Source organism: Hyla sarda, chromosome 4 (genome assembly GCF_029499605.1).
Source record: "Hyla sarda isolate aHylSar1 chromosome 4, aHylSar1.hap1, whole genome shotgun sequence".
NCBI classification, from domain to species: Eukaryota; Metazoa; Chordata; class Amphibia; order Anura; family Hylidae; genus Hyla; species Hyla sarda.
Window position 1 is genome coordinate 37,242,439 of NC_079192.1, and position 17,631 is coordinate 37,260,069.

The 17,631-nt window shown below is 42.0% G+C and overlaps 1 protein-coding gene across 7 annotated transcripts in view; it reads right to left on the reverse strand.

Moving 5' to 3' along the window:
• Positions 1 to 17,631, reverse strand: part of PDE4A (phosphodiesterase 4A) — a 1,221,221-nt gene that overhangs the window by 60,626 nt on the left and 1,142,964 nt on the right. For all 7 annotated transcript variants that reach the window (XM_056570564.1, XM_056570566.1, XM_056570568.1 and 4 more), the window contains 5 exons: positions 15,575 to 15,760; positions 14,487 to 14,523; positions 4,535 to 4,602; positions 1,553 to 1,602; positions 85 to 197 (listed from right to left, as the gene is read on the reverse strand). In XM_056570564.1, coding sequence (XP_056426539.1) covers positions 85 to 197; positions 1,553 to 1,602; positions 4,535 to 4,602; positions 14,487 to 14,523; positions 15,575 to 15,760 — 454 coding nt within the window. The remainder of the gene's footprint in view (positions 1 to 84; positions 198 to 1,552; positions 1,603 to 4,534; positions 4,603 to 14,486; positions 14,524 to 15,574; positions 15,761 to 17,631) is intronic.

Genomic DNA, 17,631 nt, shown 5'->3' on the forward strand with positions numbered 1-17,631 from the left:
CATTCACCGGACTGAGAACCGTAACCATGTGCAACCAGGAGTGAGACCCCGTAACCATAGGAGGTGTGTGCCCCAGTCTCTTACCTTGTTGGAAGCCATTTCACTGACAGAGCGATAGGTCTGAACGGTCTCCAGCTGATCCAGACACCAATCTAGTTCTTCTAACGTCTCTTTGGCTAGCTGCTGATATGTCTCCTCTGCCGAAGGACAAACGACAAGGAGTCAAGAATTAAAAATACAAATAAAAGATTATATAAGGACCAGGCTGGTACCTTACAACACAAATTATATGGGGCAGATATGAAGTTGGGTCCCATTTTTAATACATACAGATCCAGACTGACCTCCAGAACTGTACTCACTATTCTGCAGGCTTCACTGCTGAAGCCTCCCAGCATTCCCAGTTTGCTCAGGTGACTTTACACCAGGCACAGTACAGTAAACCTGGGAAGAAAATTCTCACTATCCTATTATATTATAGGAGCTGAGCCAAGTTGCCGATGGTGTGTCTGGCAACAAGCTTGTTGACTGTTTCCAATAATGACCAGCAGAAGTATGAATACAGCTCTGGTGTTCTGTATATATCTAGTACAGTGGCGGACATGCATGTCAAGTATCTCAGAGGAGAACAGCCAAACAAAGGCAGAGGAAATTGGTGGCATCTTCTTGAAGTATGGGGCGCATCCTCAATACTGCGCACATTCAACTCTGAAGTTATGATGCACACGGTATATTAGGCCTAGTTCACACGGTGGACATTTTGCGGAATTTACGGCAAGAAATTCTGCAAATAGCAGATGCCAGCGCTAGGACTGCACGGAAATACTCCATCTTCAAGGACGGCAATGGATTTCCGAGCAGATCCCGCAGAAAGAATGAACATGTTTTATTCTTTATGTGAAGGTCAGTATCAGAATTTCAGCAACAGATATTTCCGCTGCAGAAATTTCGCTGTGTGCACAGTGCGGCAGAATCCCATTGAAAACCTATTTATAGTTCAGATTTTTATATGGAAGCCTACAGAGATATGCCATTGTAGCAGGCTCCATTGTATAGGTAACATGGAGTGCCTGGTTATGCATTGAAATGGGGACGAGGTCTTAGCAGAGGTGCAGTTCAGACTCACTGCAATGTATTTTAAAAGATATACAATAATAAAAATAAAAAAAACAGAGTATATTTCTTCCAAAAACAGCAGAGTATATTTCTTCCCTGTCCTCAGCTTGTGTGTGATATTACAACTTGGCTCCATTCATTTTAAAGGAAACGGAGCCGCAATACCACACACAACCTGAGAACAGGGGTGGTGCTGTTTTTGAAAGAAATCAGCTCTGTTTTTTCCCTTTATTGGAGCCTCATCTTATTGTGCATGGCAGTGTTTCCCAACCAGAGTGCCTCCAGCTGTTGCAAAATTAAAATTCCCATCTCCCAGATGGTTGGGAAACATGGGCACATTCTGTTGTATTCTCATGCAGAGACAGAGCATCCTCCTATAGCACTGGTGACATTGGTGTTTATGCATAGACACCCACCCCCCAAAGCGCAAACTTACCTGAGAGAGTGGCTTTACAGACCGTTTGCTGAGGCATTACTGGGGAGCGCCTGGCAAAAGAGAAAAAAACACAAGCTATTATACATGCCCAAAAGTTTCCATTAATATGCCATTCTTCGCTTTCATCAGATTTTATATTAAAATGCAGTGGGAGCTGGTAACATGATGTAAGTCAACTAAAGCAAAGAACAGTAAAGTTCCTTTAGTACAGAATCCAGGGATCTGGGAAATCCGATATTCTGGCCTTGCAAAAGAATCTGAGATTTTAGAGACGAATCAGTTTAAACTGAAACATTTAAAAAATAAAGAAATGAATAATAATAATAATAATAATTAAACAGTGCCCCTGCAAAATTCCTATAATCTGGCATCAATGTCAGATCATCAAAGATACTATAGAAAGGTAGTAAAATTCCCTTGTGCAGGGTTAAGAAGCATAATCTAGAATAAAATGTTACTATAAACCAGTGTTTCCCAACAAGAGTACCTGCAGCTGTTGCAGAACTACAACTCCCAGCATGCCCAGACAGCCAAGGGCTGCTAAGGCTGGGTTCACATCACATTTTTTAACTACGGTTCCCGCATACGTTTTCATTAGTGATAACTAGAGATGAGCGAACTTACATTAAATTTGATTCGTCACGAACTTCTCGGCTCGGCAGTTGATGACTTATCCTGCATAAATTAATTCAGCTTTCAGGTGCTCCCGTGGGCTGGAAAAGGTGGATACAGTCCTAGGACTGTATCCACCTTTTCCAGCCCACCGGAGCACCTGAAAGCTGAACTAATTTACGAAGGATAAGTAATCAACTGCCGAGCCGAGAAGTTCGTGACGAATCGAATTTACTGTAAGTTCGCTCATCTCTAGTGAAAACTTATGGAACGGTATTGAAAACGTTATACATAGGCAAAGCATTGCAAACCGTATGCACCCTGATGCATATGGTGCGTACAGTTTGCTTGCAATACGGTTTTTAACAGTACTCCACACGACGGTTTTGACTCCAGTTTAAAAACTGCATTGCAACCGCATACCTTTTTTTAAATTTTTTTTTTTTTTTTTTTTTTTTAACATGGACATCAATGGGAAACGCACATGCGTATTTGCATCCTAAAGTCCCCACCCAACACCCCTCCCATTAAAAATGGACAGAATTTTCAAAAACGGACTGAACTGTATACAGTTTAAAAACGCATACGGTTTACATTTTCCCATACTGTTCCATCCGTTTTTTTTCCCCATACGGTTTTTGATAGAAAACGTATGCGGGACCCGTAGTTGAAAAACGTAGTGTGAACGCGGCCTAAGATGTGAAGGAAGCCTTGATTTACCTTTCAGGACCAGTGTGGATCCTCTGGAGGAGGCAGACAGGCTTTTGGCTGTCCAAGCATGCGGGGAGTTGTAGTTTTGCATCAGCTGTATCCACCCCGGTTGGGAAACATTACATTGTTTTTTATCTGTCTACAGTAAACTGGTACATACAGGTGGAACTATAGCTCTAAGGAGTCTTCCCATCATATGCATATCAGTGAATGGATATACAGTGATCCCTCAACCTACAATGGCCTCAACATACAATAGTTTCAACATACAATGGTCCTTTCTGGACCATTATAAGTTGAAATTAGACTCAACATACAATGTACAGACAGTCCAGATCTGTGAAATGTGTCAATGGCCGGAAGAACCGACCAATCAGAATGGGCAATTTACTGGTAAAACACCTGTATTACTGAAGTGCCTGCACTGACTGGTGCCTGATAGCGCCCCCTACAGTAAAGGGAGGTATTACATGTTCTGTACACTTTACCTGTATTACTGAAGTGTATGCACTGACTGATGTCTGGTAGGGCCCCCTACAGTACAGGGAGGTATTACATGTTCTGTACTCTTTACCTGTATTACTGAAGTGTATGCACTGACTGATGTCTGGTAGGGCCCCCTACAGTACAGGGAGGTATTACATGTTCTGTACTCTTTACCTGTATTACTGAAGTGCATGCACTGACTGGTGTCTGGTAGCGCCCCCTACAGTACAGGGAGGTATTACATGTTCTGTACACTTTACCTGTATTACTGAAGTGTATGCACTGACTGATGTCTGGTAGCGCCCCCTACAGTACAGGGAGGTATTACATGTTCTGTACACTTTACCTGTACCAGGGTTACCTGCTCCTTTGGACACCAGGTGAGGGTGACTCCATTTAACTTTTTTAGGACATTGCTTGTACTGTACAGGATCCTGAAGAAGCTCCTGTCCTCTACATAAACCAGTGTTTCCCAAGCAGGGCGCCCCCAGCTGTTCCAAAACTACAACTCCCAGCATGCCCGGACAGCCTTTGGCTGTCCGGGCATACTGGGAGTTGTAGTTTTGCAACCGCTAGAGGCTCCCTGCTTGGGAAACACTGACATAGACAGTGATTACAGCTCCCAGCAGATCTTTCCTACTTTTATATGTAAGGATTTGCTTTATCTGTATTAGTTATCTACTTATTTTTCTTTAATTCTCACTTTTTCCTATTTTTTGGATGACATTTTGGTGACTTCAGAACCAATTACCAGGTTTCCATAGAGTTCTGGTCTCAACATACAATGGTTTCAACATACAATGGTCGACCAGGAACCAATTAATATTGTAACTTGAGGGACCACTGTACAATTGTTCTCTGAGGAGTGAGGTCCAACCATAGGGACACTCCGCCAGTGCATAGAACCAAGTGGAGCCAGGCATATTTGCTGTCCTCAGAAACAGCGCCACTCTTGACTCAAGTGGGAATTGCAACAAAGCTCATCTGATTCTAGGCATCGGTGGAGGTCCACATAGACACCATCAATGGTTATGGTAGGAAACACTGTAAGATAGATAAAGCCTTGGCAAACAGATCAGTCTAATAAAGGTAATGAAAACTGTAGCACTGTGTATTTATACTGTGGCTTACTCACTGGGCAGGTATTGAAGCCGGACAAGGGCGAGTACTCACTTGTTGGGTGTTGTTACGTTGGCGAGGATTGTGAAATTGTTCCGGACACTACGCAGGCTGGCCAGCACCTGGGGACATATAAGCAGAGTTGCTGGTTAACAATAAAACCTGTAGACAGCTGGTGTTATAGGGAATGTCTACATATAGAAACAATCTACATAACAACTATCCTGAGTTATATCCTGTATTATTATGCTAATGGAGTCACAGTGTACATACATTACATTACTTATCCTGTACTGATCCTGAGTTATATCCTGTATTATACTCCAGAGCTGTACTCACTATTCTGCTGGTGAGGTCACTGTGTACATACATTACATTACTTATCCTGTACTGATCCTGAGTTATGTCCTGTATTATACTCCAGAGCTGTACTCACTATTCTGCTGGTGAGGTCACTGTGTACATACATTACATTACTTATCCTGTACTGATCCTGAGTTATATCCTGTATTATACTCCAGAGCTGTACTCATTATTCTGCTGGTGAGGTCACTGTGTACATACATTACATTACTTATCCTGTACTGATCCTGAGTTAAATCCTGTATTATTCTCCAGAGCTGCACTCACTATTCTGCTGGTGAGGTCACTGTGTACATACATTACATTACTTATCCTGTACTGATCCTGAGTTATATCCTGTATTATACTCCAGAGCTGCACTCACTATTCTGCTGGTGAGGTCACTGTGTATATACATTACATTACTTATCCTGTACTGATCCTGAGTTATATCCTGTATTATACTCCAGAGCTGTACTTACTATTCTGCTGGTGAGGTCACTGTGTACATACATTACATTACTTATCCTGTACTGATCCTAAGTTAAATCCTGTATTATTCTCCAGAGCAGCACTCACTATTCTGCTGGTGAGGTCACTGTGTACATACATTACTTATCCTGCACTGATCCTGAGTTATATCCTGTATTATACTCCAGAGCTGTACTCACTATTCTGCTGGTGAGGTCACTGTGTACATACATTACATTACTTATCCTGTACTGATCCTGAGTTATATCCTGTATTATACTTCAGAGCTGTACTCACTATTCTGCTGGTGAGGTCACTGTGTACATACATTACATTACTTATCCTGTACTGATCCTGAGTTAAATCCTGTATTATTCTCCAGAGCTGCACTCACTATTCTGCTGGTGAGGTCACTGTGTACATACATTACATTACTTATCCTGTACTGATCCCGAGTTATATCTTGTATTATACTCCAGAGCTGTACTCATTATTCTGCTGGTGAGGTCACTGTGTACATACATTACATTACTTATCCTGTACTGATCCTGAGTTAAATCCTGTATTATTCTCCAGAGCTGCACTCACTATTCTGCTGGTGAGGTCACTGTGTACATACATTACATTACTTATCCTGTACTGATCCTGAGTTATATCCTGTATTATACTCCAGAGCTGCACTCACTATTCTGCTGGTGAGGTCACTGTGTATATACATTACATTACTTATCCTGTACTGATCCTGAGTTATATCCTGTATTATACTCCAGAGCTGTACTTACTATTCTGCTGGTGAGGTCACTGTGTACATACATTACATTACTTATCCTGTACTGATCCTGAGTTAAATCCTGTATTATTCTCCAGAGCAGCACTCACTATTCTGCTGGTGAGGTCACTGTGTACATACATTACTTATCCTGCACTGATCCTGAGTTATATCCTGTATTATACTCCAGAGCTGTACTCACTATTCTGCTGGTGAGGTCACTGTGTACATACATTACATTACTTATCCTGTACTGATCCTGAGTTATATCCTGTATTATACTCCAGAGCTGTACTCACTATTCTGCTGGTGAGGTCACTGTGTACATACATTACATTACTTATCCTGTACTGATCCTGAGTTAAATCCTGTATTATTCTCCAGAGCTGCACTCACTATTCTGCTGGTGAGGTCACTGTGTACATACATTACATTACTTATCCTGTACTGATCCCGAGTTATATCTTGTATTATACTCCAGAGCTGCACTCACTATTCTGCTGGTGAGGTCACTGTGTATATACATTACATTACTTCTCCTGTACTGATCCTGAGTTATATCCTGTATTATACTCCAGAGCTGTACTTACTATTCTGCTGGTGAGGTCACTGTGTACATACATTACATTACTTATCCTGTACTGATCCTGAGTTAAATTCTGTATTATTCTCCAGAGCTGCACTCACTATTCTGCTGGTGAGGTCACTGTGTACATACATTACTTATCCTGCACTGATCCTGAGTTATATCCTGTATTATACTCCAGAGCTATACTCACTATTCTGCTGGTGAGGTCACTGTGTACATACATTACTTATCCTGCACTGATCCTGAGTTATATCCTGTATTATACTCCAGAGCTGCACTCACTATTCTGCTGGTGAGGTCACTGTGTACATACATTACATTACTTATCCTGTACTGATCCTGAGTTATATCCTGTATTATACTCCAGAGCTGTACTCACTATTCTGCTGGTGAGGTCACTGTGTACATACATTACACTACTTATCCTGTACTGATCCTGAGTTATACGTGAAGAAAGGAATTCGTCCAGCACCAAAGGCTTGCAGGTAAAATCAATCTTGCTTTATTGAAATTTTCGGACAGATTAAGTCACATACAGAGAGAATGTCTGACGCATTTTGCACTGAGGTGCTTAATCCTAGACACTGTATGGTGGTATTATTTAGTGTATAAAACTATTATAGGGAATCTGTCAGCTGTATTTGCTGCTAAATTGCAGACACCATTGGATAGATGTTGGGGTATAAAAGTGAACTGTAACTTTCATGGAGCTGATCGTGGATGCTAAACATATAAAAGCACCTTTTTATTTCTTAGCCAAGTGTCAAGGAGGCGGAGCCGAGCTACTCAAGTATCACAGCCTGACACACCTCCTTCACTTCACCTTCCAGCGCCGATATGCTAAACATATAAAAGCACCTTTTTATTTCTTAGCCAAGTGTCAAGGAGGCGGAGCCGAGCTACTCAAGTATCACAGCCTGACACACCTCCTTCACTTCACCTTGCAGGGCGATTTTATAAGTTTGACAACCACTTACAGCTCCAGGAAAGGTACCTAATGCGTTTATACCATAACAGCTAAGGCTGGGTTCATACTACGTTTTGTAACTACGGTTCCCGTACACGGCTGGGAGGAGGGGGGGGGGGGCTTAATCGCGGCGCCCGCACTCAGCCGGTCGGGAAACCGCATACGGCCGAAAACGCAGCCGACCGGGGGCTGCGGTTCACTCCGGTAGGCTCATAGACATGCATTAAATACGGTTCCCCTATACAGCTGAGTGCGGGCGCCGCGATTAAGCCCCGCCCCCCTCCTCCCAGCCGTATACGGGAACCCTAGTTATAAAACGTAGTGTGAACCCAGCCTAACAGTGTCTGCAGCTCTAAGCAAAGAATACAGATGTCAGATTCCCTTTAAAGTGTACCTGTCACTTGAATAAACTTTTGACCTGTCCTAGAGACACACATTTTTTTCACCTTTGCGCCTTCATTAATTTTTCCTCACATTTTTTACATTCCTTCGGTTTTCGTTTCATCTATATGGACCGGGATCTGTTTATATATTGCCCTTTAGTCGTGTTACCAATGTGACATGTGCCTGGTGTCACCCACACACCTCACCTATCTCTTGCCATGGTATGGCATTTTTGCACAATTTCTCTCACTCACATTTTTTTACCTTTTTTTCTCTCCATATTTCACATTTCCACTCATTTTGCTTTTTTCACTTCATATCACTTTCCTGATCACACATTCCCACACGCTTCAATCATTTCTTCTAGGTTTTTGGTTTCTCACATTTACACATGCACATTTTGTGGCACTACATTTTAATGCAGTGTTTCCTAACCAAGGTGCTTCCAGCAATTGCAAAACTACAACTCCCTGCATGCCTGGAGTAACTTTTTGTACGAAACTTAGTATGCTTAACCCCTTAAAGGGGTACTCCGCCCCTAGACATCTTATCCCCTATCCAAAGGATAGGGGATAAGATGTCAGATCGCCGCGGTCCCGCTGCTGGGGACCCCCGGGAGTTCGCTCTGTGCGTAATGACTGGCGATACAGGGGACGGAGCAGCGTGACGTCATGGCGCTGCCCCTCGTGACATCACGGCCCGTCCCCTTAATGCAAGTCTATGGGAGGGGGCGTGGCGACCGCCACGCCCCCTCCCATAGACTTGTATTGAAAGGGGCGGGCCGTGACATCACGAGGGGCGGAGCCGTGACATAACGATGCTCCGGCCACTGTACCGCCCATCATTACGTGCAGAGCGAACTCGCTCTGTGCTGTAATGATAGAGCGGTGCCGCAGCGGGGATCCCGGGGGTCCCCAGATGCGGCACCGTGGCGATCTAACATCTTATCCCCTATCCTTTTGGATAGGGGATAAGATGTCTAGGGGCGGAATACCCCTTTAAGGACCAGGCCCATTTTTTTTCTATGTTTTGCACGTTTTTTGGTTTTTCCTCCTCCCCTTGTAAAAATTGTAACTCTTTCAATTTTGCACCAACAGACCCATATAAGGGCTTGTTTTTTTTTTGCATCACCAATTGTATTTTGTAATGAAGTCACTTATTTAATAACAATCTGTGTCAAAACATAAAAAAAATAAAATAAAATACATTGGAGGGGTAAAATAAAAAAGCCATTTTGTAATTTAGGGGGCTTCCGTTTCTACGCAGTGCTTTTTTCAGTAAAAATGACACCTTTTTATTCTGTAGGTCCATATGGTTGCAAGGATACCTAATTTATGTAGGTTTTATTTTATTACTTAAAAAAATATAACTACAAGCACCAAAATTATGTTTTAAAATGTCCTCTTCTGAGCCCTATAACTTTATTTTTCCACATACAGGGCGGTATGAGGGCTTATTTTTTGCGCCGTGGACTGTAGTTTTTATCAGTACCATTTTTGTTTTGATGGGACTTTTTGATCGCTTTCTATACATTTTTTGATAATATAGCAAGTGACCAAAAATGCACAAATGAACAATGGTATTTTTTATGTGTACGCCATCGACCGTGAGGTTTAACTAACCTTATATTTTTATAGTTTGGACATTTACGCACGCGGCGATACCACATATGATCTTTATTTTTATAGGGGGCTATTCCATGCAATCTTTAAATTGCTTACACTGATCAATGCTGAGCTTTAGCTAAGCATTGAGCAGTGTCATCGGTGCTCTGCTGCTCTGGCCTGCCATGGCTGGCTGTGAACATCAGATCACCGATCGGACGGCGAGTAGTCCTCTCGGCTGATTTTTTTTTTTAAAGGTTTACGCCATTGACCGTGCAGTTTCATTAAGATTATATTTTAATAGTTTCGCAAGCTGACATATTCTTATTTTTGTTTACATTATTTAATTTAAAAATAAATAAATAAATAATAGAAAAAGGGGGGGGGGGGGAGTCAAACTTTTATTAGGTAAGGAGCTTATACACATATTTTATTCACTATTTTTTAGTTCCCATAGGAGATTACATGTAATCTTTAGATTGCATACACTGAACAATACTGGGCCATAGCACAGCATTGATCAGTGTTATCAGTCTTCCATTACTACAGGCTGCTGAGGTTTCCAGCGCCGAATGGAGGGAACTGGGCTAGGTAAGGGAGATCTGTCCGTCCTCTGAGCTGATGGAGACACAGCGATTTTGCAGCAGTGGTCCAAATCAGCTCCCCTGCACTAACCGGCAACTGTTTTTAACACATTTAGATGCCGTGATCAGTTCTGCATGCTGCATCTAAAAGGTTAATGCCAGCCATCACCCTGATCAGTGATGTCCAGCATTAGCCATGGGTCCTGAGCGCGTTTCATAAACCGGGAGCGCATATTTACTCCCTGCCTCGTTAAGGAGTTAAATAAGCAATAAATATAGTACTAATTTGTGGATTCTATGCGGCACTGTATGGCGGTATTATTTAGGCTCTGTGAGGTATTGCTATTTGGACAATATTTCTAGATTCCATTCCAAAAATATATATAACATCTATATAAAATTTGTCAGAAGGCACCTTTAAAGGGGTTATCCAGGAAAAACATTTTTTTATATATATCAACTGGCTCCAGAAAGTTAAACAGATTTGTAAATTACTTCTATTAAAAACTCTTAATCCTTTCAGTACTTATGAGCTTCTGAAGTTGAGTTGTTCTTTTCTGTCTAAGTGCTCTCTGATGACACGTGTCTCGGGAACCACCCAGTTTAGAAGAAAATCCCCATAGCAAACCTCTTCTAAACTGGGCCGAACCGAGACACGTGTCATCAGAGAGCACTTAGACAGAAAAGAACAACCTTAACTTCAGAAGCTCATAAGTACTGAAAGGATTAAGATTTTTTTAATAGAAGTAATTTACAAATCTGTTTAACTTTCAGGAGCCAGTTGAGATTATATATATATATATATATATATATATATATATATATATATATATATATATATATAAAGTTTTTTCCTGGATAACCCCTTTAAACCATTCACTGGCATTACAGCGTGTCAAAATTTTGGGGGCAAAATTTGGCGATAATGTAATAAGAAAAAGGCAATTATGGAATGTTCATTAAATCTTACCTACAAATAAAAAAGAAAAAATCATTTGAAACAATTGATTTGTTACCGTAGACACAGATTATGGTATAAATGGTTATTATTAGAGATGAGCGAACTTACAGTAAATTCGATTCGTCACGAACTTCTCGGCTCGGCAGTTGATGACTTTTCCTGCATAAATTAGTTCAGCTTTCAGGTGCTCCGGTGGGCTGGAAAAGGTGGGTACAGTCCTAGGAGACTCTTTCCTAGGACTGTATCCACCTTTTCCAGCCCACCGGAGCACCTGAAGGCTGAACTAATTTACGCAGGATAAGTCATCAACTGCCGAGCCGAGAAGTTCGTGACGAATCGAATTTACTGTAAGTTCGCTCATCTCTAGTTATTATCAGTCGGACTACCGGTATGTTTGTGGCGGCCTATGTATCATGAGATAACATTATCTGCAGCCTAAGTGGCCTGAATCAGAATGAATGGACGTAAGAGGCGCTAACGCTGTCCGGGAAGGGAAGGGCTTCCTAGGACGTCCTACCTATGCTCATGGTGAGTCTAGGGAATTTCTTTATGTCTGACCCAGTTTTGGATTCCCCGACAGAATTAAAGGCAAGCCAAAAAAGATGTCAGACTTGGCTATGCTCTAATGGGCACCAGACTAGCTATATTGTCTATTAGATTCTGTGGAAGACTGAAATCCATCTCCAGACTCAATAAAGCCTAGGTCTTTAAACTGTGGACCTCCAGCTGTTTCAAAACTACAACTCCTAGTATGCCCGGACAGCCGTTGGCTGTCCGGGCATGCTAGGAGTTGTAGTTTTGCAACAGCTGGAGGTCCACAGTTTGAAGATCACTGCAATAGAGGCTTAAAGGGGTTATATAGGAATAGAAAAACAGAGCTAATTTCTTTCCAAAACAGCTCCCTGTCTGTCCCCAGGTTGGGTGTGGTATTACAGCTTGGTTCCATTCACTTGATTGAAACTAACACCCAACCTGGAGACAGACTTAAAGCGCTATTTTAAAGAAATTAGCTCTATTTTTCTATTCCTGGATACATCCTTTAAGATGCGGTTCCATCTCCCCTATGCTTTACACCGCAGCTTTATTTACTCTCATTGAAAGCAAAAACTAGTAAGTATTACAACAGAGACTGATAAGAAACCAAACTACCAGTGAGAAAAAGATAATTGGGTAGGCCGAAACACAGACAGAGGGAAATGAGCCTTAAAGGGGTTCTCCGGTGGAAAACTTTTTTTTTTTTTTTTTAAATCAACCGGTGCCAGAAAGAGAAACAGATTTGTAAATTATTCTATTAAAAAATCTTAATCCTTCCAGTAATTATTAGCTGCTGAATACTAAAGAGGAAATTATTTTCTTTTTGGAACACAGTGCTCTCTGCTGACACCTCTGTCCATTTTAGGAACTGTCCAGAGCAGCATATGTTTGCTATGGGGATTTTCTCCTACTCTGGACAGTTCTTAATATGGACAGAGGTGTCAGCAGAGAGCACTGTGCTCGTGATTCAGCAGAAAGCTTTGTGTTCCAAAAGGAAAATAAATGCCTCTGTAGTATTCAGCAGCTAATAAGTAATGGAAGGATTAAGATTTTTTTAATAGAAGTAATTTACAAATCTGTTTAACTTTCTGGCACCAGTTGATTTAAAAAAAAAAATAAAAAAATAAAGTTTTCCACCGGAGTTCCCCTTTAATACGTGGGAATCCGCAAGTTATGGCTTAAAAGGGAATACTAGCGGGGATAAAAAAAAAAAGTTTAAAAAAAATAAAGTTAAAAAAAAATAAAAAAGCCTGAGAGCTATACAGATTTCTAAACTACTTCTATTTAAAAATCTTAAAGGGGTACACTAGGGGAAATCAAATGTTTTCAAATCAAATCAGTCATTTACAGATTTGTAAATTACTTCTATATAAAAATCTTATCCCTTCCAGTACTTATCAGCTGCTGTATACTATTGGGGAAGTTGTGTAGTTCTTTCCAGTTTTACTACAGTACTCTCTGCTGACACCTCTGTCCATGTCAGAAACTGTCCAGAGCAGGAGAGGTTTGCAGCTGCTTTGTAAAATTCCTGACACATACAGAGGTGGCAGCAGAGAGCACTGTGGTAAAACTGGAAAGAACTACACAACTTCCTCTGGAGCATACAGCAGCCTTTAAGTACTGGAAGGGTTATATTTTTTAAATAGAAGTCATTGTTATAAATATGTCTAACTTTCAGGCACCAATTGATTTGAAAACATATTTTTTCCTCTGGAATTTCTCTTTAATGGTTGCAAAACCTACTGGCACACAAACACACATACGCTGGGCTTCAAAAGAGAACCCCAAACAAGACATTGGCACATAAGACTGGATAGGCTGGCATTGACTGGCTCTTGTTTGCAGGCATAACACTCTAGAAGTGCAGTAAGTATATCGTAATGTGGTGATTCAGGCTGCAGCATGACTGAGAGAATAGGGGTGTTCGTGTCAGCTTATGCCAGCATTACACAATTAGATACATTTAGGGGTCTGCTCTGGAGTCTGAATACATTTAGGGGTGCGCTCAAGGTTCTGAATAAGTTTACAAGTTTGCTCTGGGGTCTAAATATAAGGGGTCTGTTCTGGGGTCTGAATACATTTAGAGGTCTGCTCTGGGGTATGAACACATTTAGAGGTCTGCTCTGGGGTCTGAACACATTTAGGGGTCTGAATACATTTAGAGGTCTGCTCTGGGATCTGCATACATTTAGAGGTCTGCTCTGGGGTCACAACACATTTAGAGGTCTGCTTTGGGGTCTGAACACATTTAGGGGTCTGAATACATTTAGAGGTCTGCTCTGGGATCTGCATACATTTAGAGGTCTGCTCTGGGGTCACAACACATTTAGAGGTTTGCTCTGGAGTCTGAATACATTTAGAGGTTTGCTCTGGGGTCACAACACATTTAGAGGTCTGCTCTGGGGTCACAACACATTTAGGGGTCTGTTCTGACAGCTGAACACATTTAGGGGTCTGTTCTGACATCTGAATACATTTAGTTTTTTTTTCTGGTGTCTGAATACATTAAGGAGTCCGCTCTGTAGTCTGTATACATTTAAAGGTTCTGCCCTGGGGTCTGAATAGAGTTCTGCATTAATTAAGCTGACAATTATGTAAGAGGCTAGAACTCAATAAGAGCAGCAATAAAAATGAAATAAAAAAAACAGAACTAATTTCTTCCAAAAACAGCACTACACCTGTCCGCAGGATGTGTGTTTGGTATTACAACTTGGCTCCATTCACTTCAATAGAACTGAGCTGCAAAACCGTGTGTGTTGAATCTTTGTGTTGTAGGAGGTAGAATCGTCCCAGATACATACCTGAGCAAATGGGGTAACAATGAGGTCTTCAGCGTGCCTGTAAATAGAACAATACCAGAAAACCCTATTAGTCCAAAAACACTCGGATAATAGCAGCTAGACATTAATATTAAAGTTATTCAGTATGTAAATAAAAATGGGGGGGGGGGGGGCGCCATAAACTTTTCAGGTTGTCTCTTGTATGGGTCAAAGAGTATGTAGGATGGAACAGATGGCATGTGACTGATCTTCTAGAAGATGCGTGGCACATAGATTAGCCTAGAGCGCCACTATTATTGGTGTAGGAGGATACGTATGCATGTATATCAAAATGTTGTGCACCCGTCCCCATCTCTAATGAGGGGTGGATTGTTTTAGACAATTGTAAAATAGTTCTTTAAGAATTATATATACAAGTTAATAACCCCATGTAGCTTACTGTATACTGATCATACATTTAAAGGGTAGCTCCCACCATCCTATTTTTTTTTTTTTTTGCTAGCCCGTTTACCCCCCCTGCCCCCGCTACGGCACTAGCCCGTTCCCTCCCCCCCCCCCCCCCCCCCCCCGCCCCGCATACCCCGTTCCCTCATTACACTTGCAGTTACTGCAGAGTCCGGCAGCGGGCGTGCAGGGACAGTGGCGGCAACGAGACGGCGATGTGCGGGAGGAGTGGCCTCCCAGCCGGTGGCCGGGGAGCCAATGCGCTCGCTCCCGCCTGTCTGATTGACAGGCAGGGAGCGAGTGCAGCCTAACTGAAAAAGGACTGACTCCAAAATCTGTCCTTTTTCAGTGGCCGGTTTTTAAATGTAAATTAAACCTTTTTAATGAAAAAAAAAATAATAAAAGTATATTAGAGATATGTTGTAGTACATAAGTACTACAACATATCAAAAAATAAAGTTGGTGACAGTGCCCATTTAACTCAATAAATTAAAGAGTATGCAGTAAGCTCCCCCTAGTGGTGACCACAGGCAGACAGAAGTTTATAATTTTATAATCCAAAGTCAGGATGTAACTAGCATCTACCATTTATGGCCAAGTTCACAATACATGAAGGGCCTTATTTCTGTTTCACCATAACATATAATGTGCACAATTACACTTACGCCTCACTGGTGATGGAGGAGTTCCGAGACATGGTTTTGGGGGACATGTCATAGTCACTGTCCGACCGGTACAGGAATGACTCCCTTCTCTGGCTTTGTGGGAAGCTGGGGTGCAACACCAGCCCTGGACTCGCCTGCGAATCAATCGGGCTGCGACCTGGAGAAGGCCCATTTTCCACATCGAAGCTGCGGAGAGAAAAGGGTTAAGAGATTAGTGCAAGCTACCAGAACATGGGGCGTGTCACCCTGAGCAACATACATCCTAATAAAGTACTCTGCATCCACTACATCTCTCACCCTCCTTTTCTAGAATCCTGAATGGTAAATCAATGTATATTGCAGTAATACTAGACCAATTTACAACTTAAAGGGGTACTCCGGTGAAATATATATTTTTTTTTTATTAACTGGGGCCAAAAAGTTAAACAGATTTGTAAATTGCTTCTATTTAAAAATCGTAATCCTTCCAGTACTTATCAGCTGCTGTATGTCCCAGAGGAAGTACTTTTCTTTTTGAATTTCTTTTCTGTCTGACCAAAGTGCTCTCTGCTGACACCTCTGTCCATGTCAGGAACTGTCCAGTGCAGGAGAGGTTTGCTATAGGGATTTTCTCCTACCCTGGACAGTTCCTAAATTGGACAGAGGTGTCAGCAGAGGGCACTGTTATCAGACTGGAAAAATGTTTTAAAAGAAAAGAACAGCAGCTGATCAGTACTGGAAGGATTAAGATTTTTTTTTAATAGAAGTAATTTACAAATCTGTTTAACTTTCTGGCACCAGTTGATTTAAAGAAAAAAAAAAAAAAGGTTTTTCACCGGAGTACCCCTTCACGTTTCTGGGAAAACTGGGTGACAATGTAATGATCGTCATCCAGATTTTCCAAGATGATGAACGGTTGATCTTCTACATCAGTGGTGTCCAAACTGTGGACCTGCAGATGTTGCAAAACTACAACTCCCAGCATGCCCGGACAGCCGTTGGCTGTCCGGGCATGCTGGGAGTTGTAGTTTTGCAACATCTGGAGGTCCACAGTTTGGACATCACTGGCCTAGGCCCCCCCCAAACGGCTGTCCGGTCATGCTGGGAGTTGTAGTTTTGCAACATCTGGAGGTCCACAGTATGGAGACCACTGCCTACATCATGTGTATGGTACCCTATGCGTTTGTGTTGTTTTTTGTTTTGTTTTTTGAAAGCTAATCCTGACAACAGATTGCTGGGGATGAACACATGGTCTCTGGTATTTCCATGCAATGGCCATTTGGGAAATGAGATCAGTCACCCCCTAACTCCAGGACTACGGGGAGGAGCGGCAGCAGCTTACTAAAGGCTGCACATCTGGAGCGGGCGCTCACGTCAATGGGGCGGTTGCGCTGGGAAGGGGGATTAAGGCAAGAGAAAAGGGTCAAAGGTAAGAAGAGGGAGCAGTGAAGGAATGACAGCGGATTCATTCATTAGGGCGATGGGTTTAGAAATCAGTAGAGCGTCCGCACCATCTAATGATGGGGAAGTGATGTGGTGAAGAACTACAATTACCAGCATTATGTCTACTGCTGACAAAGGTGGGAGGACAAATCCCAGCATCAAATTACTCACTGCAACACAGCTAATGTGGAACTACAAGGTCCAGGACCAGGTCAGATGAGGAACTATAAGTCCCAGCATTATAGAATAGGAGCCATCAGGTGGGACTACACATTCCACTGCTGGAAGCCCTGGTACAGTGGTCCCTCAAGTTACAATATTCATTGGTTCCAGGACGACCATTGTATGTTGAAACCATTGTATGTTGAGACCAGAACTCTAGGGTAATTGGTTCTGAAACCCCCAAAAATATAGTAAAAAGTGAGGATTAAAGAAAAATAAGTAGATAACTAATACAGATAAAGCAAATCATTATATATAAAAGTAATAAAGATCTGCTGGGAGCTGTAATCACTGTCTATGTAGAGGACAGGAGCTTCTTCAGGGTCCTGTCCAGTACACAGTGTCCTAAAAAAGTAACATGGAGCCGCCTCACCTGGTGTCCAAAAGGAGCAGATAACCCTGGCACAGGTAAA